Raw genomic sequence first — 10,813 nt, forward strand, 5'->3', positions numbered from 1 at the left:
AAGCACTAAATTGAATTGAGAGGTAGTTTTGACTTTCTGATACCTTCCCCATACCATTTTATAACTCCTCGGTTTTTCCACTTAGCTTTACCTTCTTCTGTAACAGAGATTCATTCATTTTCTTTCTTTACTGTGCTTTGTTAGAAGAAACTCTTACACTTCTGTATAGAAAAGGTGTTTCATTTCCTCTTTTCATTTTGATCAACATACCTATATAGCTACCCTCAGGATTTTGCAGTCAGAAATGTGGTCATTTCATTCGTTTGGGAGGGTAGCATGAGAAGAGCATTTAATTAAAAATAACTATACTGTGTTTCTTTATCTTAGAGTACTATTAATCCTGTAGATGCAATATATCAACCCAGTCCTTTGGAACCTGTGATCAGCACAATGCCTTCCCAGACTGTATTACCTCCAGGTAATTTGGGAAAATGTTTAACAGATTCATTGATAAAAAAAAAACTTAATTTGTTTGACTGTCATAGCAGTCTTAGCTCTTACTGTTTGTTTTTCCTTGTTTTTAATTTTAAAAAAAAGACTCAAAAAATACAGCTAAAAGTGAACTGGAAAAAGATGATGGTGTTTTGATATTGGGCTTTAATGACGTATGATGAAAGTGATTTTGGTATTCAAAGTGAGATAGAAAACAAACATGGTTACTAAGATTTGGATTCACTGGTAGGACAGAATCCTGTGACTCAGAACTCATGGCTAGCAAGGAAAATTTACTATACCTTAATTAGGGTAATCCAGGGATGTTCTTTTTGGGGTATTCTTTGTAGCTCTGAACAATACAAATGGCATGTTCATGGTAGATTTTAAGGATAATGAGAAAGGGAAGAAGGAAATATATGATGCCTACTGATCAGATGACATCTGTATTTTTTTTTTAAGAATAGAGCAATAAATGCTGTTTTTAAAAACTAGCAAAGAAGGGCTCAGGGCTAATACCTAGCTACACTAATTCCTTTTGCCGTTTTGTTGTATCTGACATTTCTGTGTTCTCGATGGCATAGTGAAGTCAGAAAATATACTATAAAAGGGAAAAAATTTTTTAAATATATTAGTAAGTATGTGAAATCCTTTTGTGAATTTTTACTCCTTAAGTGAATTAGCTTAACTTCCTCTCGGGGCTAAAGAGGAGGACGTACTGTATGCCACTTCAGATTTTATGTAGTTTGAGGCTCAAACACATCAGAAGCATTTTTTGGTTTTACAGAGTAGTTATACTGCAGTATTGGCCTACTATGGCTGGTCTTTTGATACCCTGCCTTGTATCTTAGTACCCGTTAGCCTATCATCGAGTTTAAGAGGCTAGGAAGTCAGAAGGAAGGAGTAGCATGGAACTAGACTTAATGAAATAAGAGTTTCAGAAATTACTGGTCTTCAGGATTTTGAATCCCAAACAATTATAGGCAACAGAATGTGTGTTTGGCTGTTTCTATACTTTATTTTACGTGTTCAAATTTCCTAGAACCTGTTCAGTTGTGTAAGTCAGAGCAACGTCCATCTTCCCTACCAGTTGGACCTGTGTTGGCTACCTTGGGACATCATCAGACTCCTACACCAAATAGTACAGGTACAGATTTGCAGAATTTCTTTATTTCTCATAACTCTTCATTAACATTTAATATTTGTATGTGACCTGTGATGAGGGAGGGGGGAAATTTGAATAAATGTGTTGTATATTTCTGTTGGAGATATCTTAGTTTTACCATTACAGTTCCATACATGAAGTGGTTAGCCTTGCAATTGAAAGAGAAGCTTTCGTAAGTAATTATTATTATTATTATTATTTTTTTAATTTTTTTAATTTTTATTTTTGAGACAGGGTTTCACTCTGTCACCCAGGCTGGAGTGCAGCAGTACAATCAGGGCTCATTGAAGTCTTGACCTCCCAGGCCTCAGCCTCTCAAGTAGCAGGGACCACAGGCACATACCACCACATTTGGCTAATTTAATTTTTGTCGAGAGGAGTCTCCCTGTGTTGCCCAGGCTGGTCTCAAACTCTTGGGCTCACGTAGTCTTCCTGCTTCAGCCTCCCAGTGTGCTGGGATTATATAGGCATGAGGCATCATGCCTGAAATAATTATAATTTAAATAAAATAAAATGTTGCAGAGTTGTTGTTGTTGTATTTTTTTTTTTTTTACCTTAAGATATATTTGGGTAATCTATGTTGACTTTGAAAAATTTATTCCAGCTAGACTTGCATACTGTCTTATTTGTGAAGCTGATACAGAAATACACAGAATAGGCCGGGCGCGGTGGCTCAAGCCTGTAATCCCAGCACTTTGGGAGGCCGAGGCGGGTGGATCACGAGGTCAAGAGATCGAGGCCATCCTGGTCAACATGGTGAAACCCCATCTCTACTAAAAATACAAAAAATCAGCTGGGCATGGTGGCACGTGCCTGTAATCCCAGCTACTCAGGAGGCTGAGGCAGGAGAATTGCCTGAACCCAGGAGGCGGAGGTTGCGGTGAGCCGAAAACGCCCCAAGACACACAAACATAGATAAAAAAGAAAAAAAACCCCATCTTAAAAAAAAAAAAAAAAAAGAAATACACAGAATAAAAACGGAAAGTCCTCTTTTACTCACCCCGTATAATTTGCATACATGTATGTACATATACGCTTATGTTGTGTATTTTTATTGTTTTTGTTTAAACCTAAGTTAGGTCATGTGTTTCTGTGACTTTCACTTTTCCTTTAACAAAGAACACTTAGAGAACTTTCCATGTTTGTAAAATTAGGTCTACAGCTTTCTTTTTACAGCTGCCTGGGCAGATATTGCTTCTTTTTTCTACTGAAGGACATTTAAGTTGTTTCCAGTGTCCTTCCGTTATAAGCAATACTTCGGTGATATCTTTGTACAGCACCTTTGGCATATGTGTAATTTTTTAGAAAACATTTATCGATCTTCACCTTTTGCCAATTTTATAGTCAGAAAAAAGATACTTCATTGTGTTGTTTTTTGTTTTTGAGATGGAGTCTCACTCTTGTCACCCAGGCTAGAGTACAGTGGCACCATCTCAGCTCACTGCAATCACACCCCTATAATTTTTGTATTTTTAGTAGAGACAGTGTTTCACCATGTTCGCCAGGCTGGTCTCAAACTCCTGACCTCAAGTGATTTGCCTGCCCCGACCTCCCACAGTGCTGGTATTTCAGGCGTGAGCCAGTGTGCCTGGCTTGCATTTTCTTAATTTGTTTAGACTTATGGTCTTTATTTATTTATTTTTTTTTTTCCTGTTTTACAGGAAGGCTATCAGTGCTAGATACTAGATTTATTGTTTTAAAATTAATTAAATTTATGTTGGATAACTTGTAGACCCAAACTCAAGGAAGCACCTAGCATTTTTCACACTGTTCAAACTGGAAACCAGAATCACTTTTGAAGAGGTGGGAGATCAGAGATCAGCCTCTTTGTTCATCCTCAGATTTTTTTTTCCTGGGTAGGACTTTTCCTATGTAATAATGAATAATGGCCATGTGATTTTAAAAATTCGAATTAGTAAAGGTACTTATGCTATTACTTTCGTCTTTACTATTTAACAGCATGGGCAGGTGTCTTTGAATTTTGAAAGAAAAAAAAAAGCTCCCTTACTTGAAGCTCTTTGAAAAAGACTGATAAGCAATTTGAATAATGAAATTGAAATATTTTGGCTGACTTCTGTGTTTCCTGAGCTGTGTCACCTCTTCTTCATTTAAAAAATAGTACCTGTTTGTTGTTATTCGTATTTTTATGTCAGAATTTTGAAACAGCCAAAATTCCAAAATTTTTCTGTTTTGAAATACATAAAACTAGCAAGAGACTTTGAAAAAGTGAGGTGCTCAGCTGGGCCCAGTGGTCGATGCCTGTAACCCCAGTACTTTAGGAGGCCAAAGCAGGCGGATCACAAGGTCAAGAGATGGAGACCATCTTGGCCAACATGATGAAACACTGTCTCTACTAAAAATACAAAAATTAACTAGGCATGGTGGTGCACCCCTGTAGTCCCAGCTAATCGGGAGGCTGAGGCAAGAGAATTGCTTGAACCTGGGAGGCAGAGGTCGCAGTGAGCCGAGATCACACCACTGCACTCCAGCCTGGTGGCAGAGTGAGACCTCTGTCTCAAAAAAAAAAAATAAAGAAAAAGAAAAGAAAAGAAAAGTGAGAAGCTCTTATGTACATTAATTTTAGTAAAAATTATTTCCAGAAGATAAAGATTGTCTTCTAAAAACTATTTCAGTTGAAGATATTCCAGAAATCTAACACTTTAAATAGATTTAAAGAAAATTTTTAAATTAAGTTTCTGTGATTTATGTCTTACTTGATTTTTCATCCTAACTTCATTTACTCTACTTTTCTTTCCTTTACTTCTCTTGCTAATACAAAAAAGTAATAAAGGAATAAGAAGTAATGTTTGCTGTCCTGAGTAAATCTCAGATCTTTTGTTTGCACTTCCCACTCAAACTTATTTTCTTCTTCGATACATTTTCATTTGTGTGATCACCTGGAATATTTGCATGCTACTTAATCATTTGCTGTTCCTGGTCATTTTTTTAAATTCTAGTAAGAAAAAGCTGCTTTTCTGTCTTATTCTTTCTGTTGGGTAATAAAGAGAATATGAATTCATTTACTAAGAAGGTGAGCTACCTTTGAAATTTTCAAAATAAGCATGACCTTTTAGGGGGTGAACTTTTTGTGTTATCTTTTACAAAGGGCCAGGCACAGGGGCTCACACCTATAATCCCAGCACTTTAAGAGGCCTAGGCGGGTGGATCACGAGGTCAGGAGATCGAGACCATCCTGGCCAACATGGTGAAACCCTGTCTCTACTAAAATACAAAAAATAGCTGGGCGTGGTGGCGCGTGCCTGTAGTCCCAGCTACTTGGGAGGCTAAGGCAGGGGAATCACTTGAACACGCGAGGTGGAGGCTGCAGTGAGCCGAGATTGCGCCACTGCACTCCAGCCTGGTGACAGAGCAAGACTCTGTCTCAAAAAAATAAAATAAAATACTTTTGTGAATGTGATGACTAAATGTGGCAGACTGATGTGTTCTTTTTCATAGCTATTGAACCATAGGTATAGGAACGGGCAGAAATCCATAAATGACACTGGATTCTTTTTTTGAGGCAAAATATCACCCTGTTACCCAGGCTGGAATGCAGTTGCACAAACACAACTCGCTGCACTGTTGACCTCCTCAGATGAAGTGATCCTCCTGCCTCAACCTCTCATTGAGCTGGGACCACAGGCACATGCCACCACACCCAGCTATTTTATTTTATTTTATTTTATTTAGAGACATGCTCTCACTTTGTTGCACAGGCTGGTCGTGAACTCCTGGACTCAGGTAGTCCTCCCATCTGGTCCTCCCAAAGTGCTGGAATTACAGGCGTGAGCTATTGTGCCTAGCCTGAATTCATTTTTATTGCTGTCTTCAATTTCTTCCAGAACTGTGGCCCTGGCTTTCAGATTGCCATCAGTGACTTAATAAACTTTAGTCTTCACCAGACATCTGTAGATTAGTATAAATTGCCTGACAGCCCTTAGATGCTCAGTAAGTTATATTGATTTTAATACTCCATCTGTCGATTGGTTTGATATTTTTTTGTTCTTGCTTGATTACTAGACAAGGTACCAGATGATCATCTCAGAGATTAGATGGCTGTCTTCTTTCTCTGGGTCTCCATTAATTTCCATTTCTTTAGTTAGACTACTTAGGAATAGAAAAATGTTCTTCTGAATCTTTTCATTTTCTGCATTCTTCTCATAGTAGCCCTCTATTTTTATCTCCACCTCTGAGTCTCTGACTTAAGTGGAAGAGAGGAATTTGAATGGTTTGTGCATTTTCCATGTGATTGCTAAAAAGCATTGAATGATAGGAATGTGATATCCTGCAATATTTTAATGTTCATGTGGTCTTAATATTCTTTCCATTCTGCATTCCCAGTGGTTCACTGCTGATGGGTTTTTTTTGTTTTTTGTTTTTGTTTTTTTGAGACTGAGTTTTGCTCTGTCACCAGACTGGAGTGCAGTGGCACAATCTTGGCTCACTGTAACCTCCCAGGTTCAAACAATTACCCTGCTTCAGCCTCCTGAGTAGCTAGAATTACAGGTGTGCACCACCACGCCTGGCTAACTTTTTGTGTTTTAGTAGAGACAATATTTCACTGTGTTGGCCAGGATGGTCTCAATCTCCTGACCTCATGATCCCCCCACCTCAGCCTCCCAAAGTGCTGGGATTACAGGGGTGAGCCACCGCGCCCGGCATCACTGCTGCTTTTTTTTTCTTTTTTTGGGACAGAGTCTCGCTCTGTCACCAGGCACCAGGCTGGAGTGCAGTGGCGCGATCTCAGCTCACTGCAACCCCGACCTCCCGGGTTCAAGCAATTCTCCTGCCTCAGCCTCCCAAGTAGCTGGGACTATAGATGCACGCCACCACGCCCAGCTAATTTTTGTATTTTTAGTAGAGACGGGGTTTCACTGCGTTGGCCAGGATGGTCTCGATCTCTTGACCTCGTGGTCCGCCCGCCTAGTCCTCCCAAAGTGCTGGGATTACAGGCAGGAGCCACCGCACCCGGCCCTCATTGCTGCACTTTTAGGTATCTGGATCTGCAGTGTAAAATAAGAGCCCTGGTGTCCCATTGGTAATGGTATCTGTTGTGGGACTTGGAACTCCACGACTCATATAATCATAAGAGCCCCTTTCCTAATATCAATGATAATCTTTACAGAATGAGGACATAGCTTTTTGTTTCATTTAAAAGGCTGTGTCCCCATTTTATATCATGATTTGCCATTTTCTGTATGGAATTTAAATGTGGATTTTCTTTGTAAATAGTGCAGCGACTTTTAAAAACTTAACCAAACTCTTGATTTTAGAAAAGTCTGCTTTGACTCCACCTCCCTAATTTGCTCTCTATCATCAACATTTTTCTCTAATTAAAGCCTTTTTAACTTCCTAGGCAGTGGCCATTCACCACCAAGTAGCAGTCTGACTTCTCCAAGCCATGTGAACTTGTCTCCAAATACAGTCCCAGAGTTCTCTTACTCTAGCAGTGAAGATGAATTTTATGATGCCGATGAATTCCATCAAAGTGGCTCATCCCCAAAGCGCTTAATAGAGTAAGTAGATGATTAGAATATGTATTTAAATGATTCTCCTGATTTTTAAAAATCTAACTTGATTTTGAGACTAGTGTTAATTGCAGACTTGCCTCGTCAGTTATTATTTGGAAACAATAAAAAGGGCAGCCTTTTATTAGAATTTTTTAATTGACATATAATAGTTGTAATTGTATGGACAACTTGTTTTCAGTTGGCTTATTAAGCAAAAGCTAGTTTCTGTGAGAGTTTTTATTTTAATCCAAAATTACTGCAAATGGAATAAACAGTAATGCACCAGTGTTATTAGTTGAATTCTGTCCATTTTTACAGTACCAACGTCAGGAGAGGGTCCAGTGAGAGTAAATAAGCTATGAAGCATTATACAAATAAGAGGTTTCTATTACTTTTTCCTTTTTTTAATTAGAGTGGAAATGCTCAACACCTATCAGCCAGGCACTGTGCTAGGTTAATATCAAGGTTACAAAGACCCAGGCCCTGTCCACAAGGGACATTTGGGGGAATAGGCAGGCATTTATAATCTAATGGGATACATGGTATGGTATCTTGGTCCTGTTAGGCTGGCATAACAAAATACAGTAACCTAGGTAGCTTACAAGCAACAGAAATTTATTTCCTACAGTGTTAGGGAGCAAAAGGGGCTTACTGTCCAATGCGCTAGAAGCCGTTACTATGACCCGGGTTTTTGAGAAAAGAATTTTTTATTGTAAGTCTACTTACAAGGAAACAGAAGTCCACCTCAAATCTGTCTGTCTCTGCCTGCTTTAAGGCACTAATTTTATTTAAAAACGGTGTGGTGGCTTATACCTGTAATCTCAGCAATCTGGGAGGCTGAAGCAGGAGGATCAGTTGAGTCCAGGAGTTGGAGGCCAGCCTGGGCAACATGGTAAAACCCCATCTCTAAAAAAATATAAAAAATAGCCGGGCATCTACTCAGGAGGCTGAGACAGGAGAATCACTTGAACCCAGGAGGCGTTCAGTGAGCCAAGATTGTGCCACTGAACTCCAGCCTGGGTGACAGAGTAAGACTCTGTCTCAAAAAAAAAAAAAAAAAAAAAACAGGTAGAATTACTGATTTACTTTCATTTTACTTGTGTTTGCTATGGATATATTAATAGTTGGCTTAGTTTTTCTTGGGAATTTTTTTCCAATTCTGCTTTCTCAGGAGTTGGTACTATTACTATAGCTAGAGTTTTTGCTTTTTAAGACAGTACAAATTTGGAAATAATGTGAGTTTTCAAGCTAATTACCTTCAGCCAGCCCTTAGACCTTGAATGCTGGTTTCTTTAAGAAATGCTGTGTAAGACTCTAGTTCTCTTAAGTATGGTCATGAACTAAGAAATACCGCATTTGTATTATGACTGTATAACAGCTGCTCAAAACCTCACCACGTGTATGGAAAATGACTGTATTGCTTCACGAAGTTTCTGACTTAGGATCAATTCAGCTCGTGAATGTGGGGAAAAGTGAAATATATGTGGTCTAGGTGAATATATGTGGTTAAGACATAAAAGGGAAGTTTGAATCTACAACTAAAGAAGCCCAGTATAGCAGAAGGGACTTAGTTTAGCATATTGGTTTCTTTTCTTCATTTTGAATATGAAAACATAAACTATTGAGAAACCATTGTTAGCAGTTTGCCGATAGAAATTTAATTTTGAAAAAAGTTTTTTATAATGGGGTTAAAAGAAAATAAGATATGGAAGAAAATTCCAAAATAAAAGGTTATTACTAATTTTTGAAGGGTTCAATTATTTAATATTTAAAACAGAATTAAAGACAGTCATTTATTTATTTTGAGATGGAGTTTCGCTCTCGTCACCCAGGCTGGAGAGCAGTGGTGCAATCTCGGCTCACTGCAACCTCCGCCTCTTGGTTTCAAGCGATTCTCCTGCCTCTCAGCCTCCTGAGTAGCTGGGATTACAGGTGCCCACCACCACACCTAGCTAATATTTGTATTTTTAGTAGAGATGGAGTTTCGCCATGTTGGCCAGGCTGGTCTTGAACTTCTGACCTCAGGCAATCCACTCGCCTCGGTCTCACAAAGTGCCGGGATTTACAGGCATGAGCCACTATGCCTAGCCTAAAGACAATCTCTTACATTGGATATTTGCTGTTGTTCTAAATAAAGTGCAATTGAATATCACTTGCTAGTAAATGGACTCATCTATCTATCCTTTAAAAGCATGTGACTATATTCAGTAAAAGCTTGACAATACTTGATTAGCTCCTGGTAACATCACTGATAGTCACTCTCTGGCCGCAGTTTAAGGGATTCTCCCAAAATTTCTACAAAATCAAAACATTTAAAACACTTACCTGTTATACCTGTAATAGGCAGGTCTACAAAGTCACACACAGGCTCATAGACTTCTCCTATTCCTGCTGTTAAGGTTCCTTCTGTGCTCTCCCTGTCCCATAATAAACACACAGTTCATGAATCTCTTTGAAAAGGTCCAGAGTTAAGTTTTTATGTCCAACTAACCCAGCCCGGGTTCCTTTTCTCCCTCTATTTCAGTCTTCCGTGTATACCCTAATCTAGAAGCCCAAACCAGCAAGGACTGCAGATGTTTTATTTGGGCAGCACAGTGTTCTGTTGACTTGTTTTTTGTTTTATTTTAACAGGGCTTTAGATCCTTTCAGGTTGGGTATGTTGGCTCCCAGTTCCATATTCTCTATGTCTTGGCCCTATCTACGTATTTTCTGCCTGTCATCTGTAGGCATTTGAGCTTGTGACACCTGCTGGTCATCAGCTGCTACTGCTAATTTTCTAACTCGGAGGTCAAATTTCTTTTTACTGTTTTTGTTTGTTTTTCTGTTTCTGAAGGAAGAGAACTTGAAAGCTTAAGTCCTTTCACTATTCTGTTTCTAAAGACCTATACGAATTATAGCTTCTATGTAAACTATGTTATTGAGCAGTGTAGTTTACACATTTATAAATGAGATGAAAGTACATGTTGGAAAGAATTTGTACTTTGGAGCCAGGTGTATTGTAAATAGCTCCACTACTCACCAGCTGTGTGACTTCAGGCCAGTCATTGAAGCTCTGAGCATCTGTGTATTATGAGCATCATTATGTTTAGGGTTACGTAGATACAAACATACTGTGTATGGCACATACAGGGTACACAATAAATTATTATAATTCAGAGCTTTAAATTTTTTAGCATACTTAATGATTTTATGCCTATATTGTAGACAACTTAGCCATTGCAAGTAAAACTTTCCTGTATACATAGATGTTGTTTTTAACTGTTTTCTTTGTTCTGAACAAGGTAAATAATGAAATGGCTAAATCTTTATCCCATTTTTTCCCATTTACAGCCTTACTGAGTATCTCACTTGGCCCAGACATGGTTTCTAACCATGGGCAAGGATAAAAAGCACTGCTTAAATAGGACCTTTGGAACTGCATCTAAAATAAGATTCATATTTTATAGGATTGGGGGTTTTTAGGTCAATTGATTTTAAAAGACTTACTCTATTTCGAAGATATATTGCAGAGGCACAAAGCATTTTAAAGGTAACTTTCATGTACTTTTTTTTTTGGAGACAGAAGGCCTCACTCTGTCATTCAGGCTAGAGTGCAGTGGCACAAACACAGCTCACTTTAGATTCAACCTCATGGGCTCAAGTGATCCTCCCACCTCAGCCTCCCCAGTAGCTGGAACCACAGGCATACACTACCATGCCCAGCTGA

The 10,813-nt window shown here is 38.7% G+C and overlaps 1 protein-coding gene across 12 annotated transcripts in view; it reads left to right on the forward strand.

The window, feature by feature from the left end:
* The window catches only part of OSBPL9 (oxysterol binding protein like 9), a 182,033-nt gene that overhangs the window by 153,223 nt on the left and 17,997 nt on the right, over positions 1 to 10,813 (forward strand). For all 12 annotated transcript variants that reach the window (XM_017548751.1, XM_017548748.2, XM_017548744.2 and 9 more), the window contains 3 exons: positions 328 to 418; positions 1,475 to 1,579; positions 6,954 to 7,113. In XM_017548751.1, the coding sequence (XP_017404240.1) occupies positions 328 to 418; positions 1,475 to 1,579; positions 6,954 to 7,113 (356 nt within the window). The remainder of the gene's footprint in view (positions 1 to 327; positions 419 to 1,474; positions 1,580 to 6,953; positions 7,114 to 10,813) is intronic.

Source organism: Cebus imitator, unplaced genomic scaffold (genome assembly GCF_001604975.1).
Source record: "Cebus imitator isolate Cc_AM_T3 unplaced genomic scaffold, Cebus_imitator-1.0 Scaffold214, whole genome shotgun sequence".
Taxonomy (NCBI): domain Eukaryota; kingdom Metazoa; phylum Chordata; class Mammalia; order Primates; family Cebidae; genus Cebus; species Cebus imitator.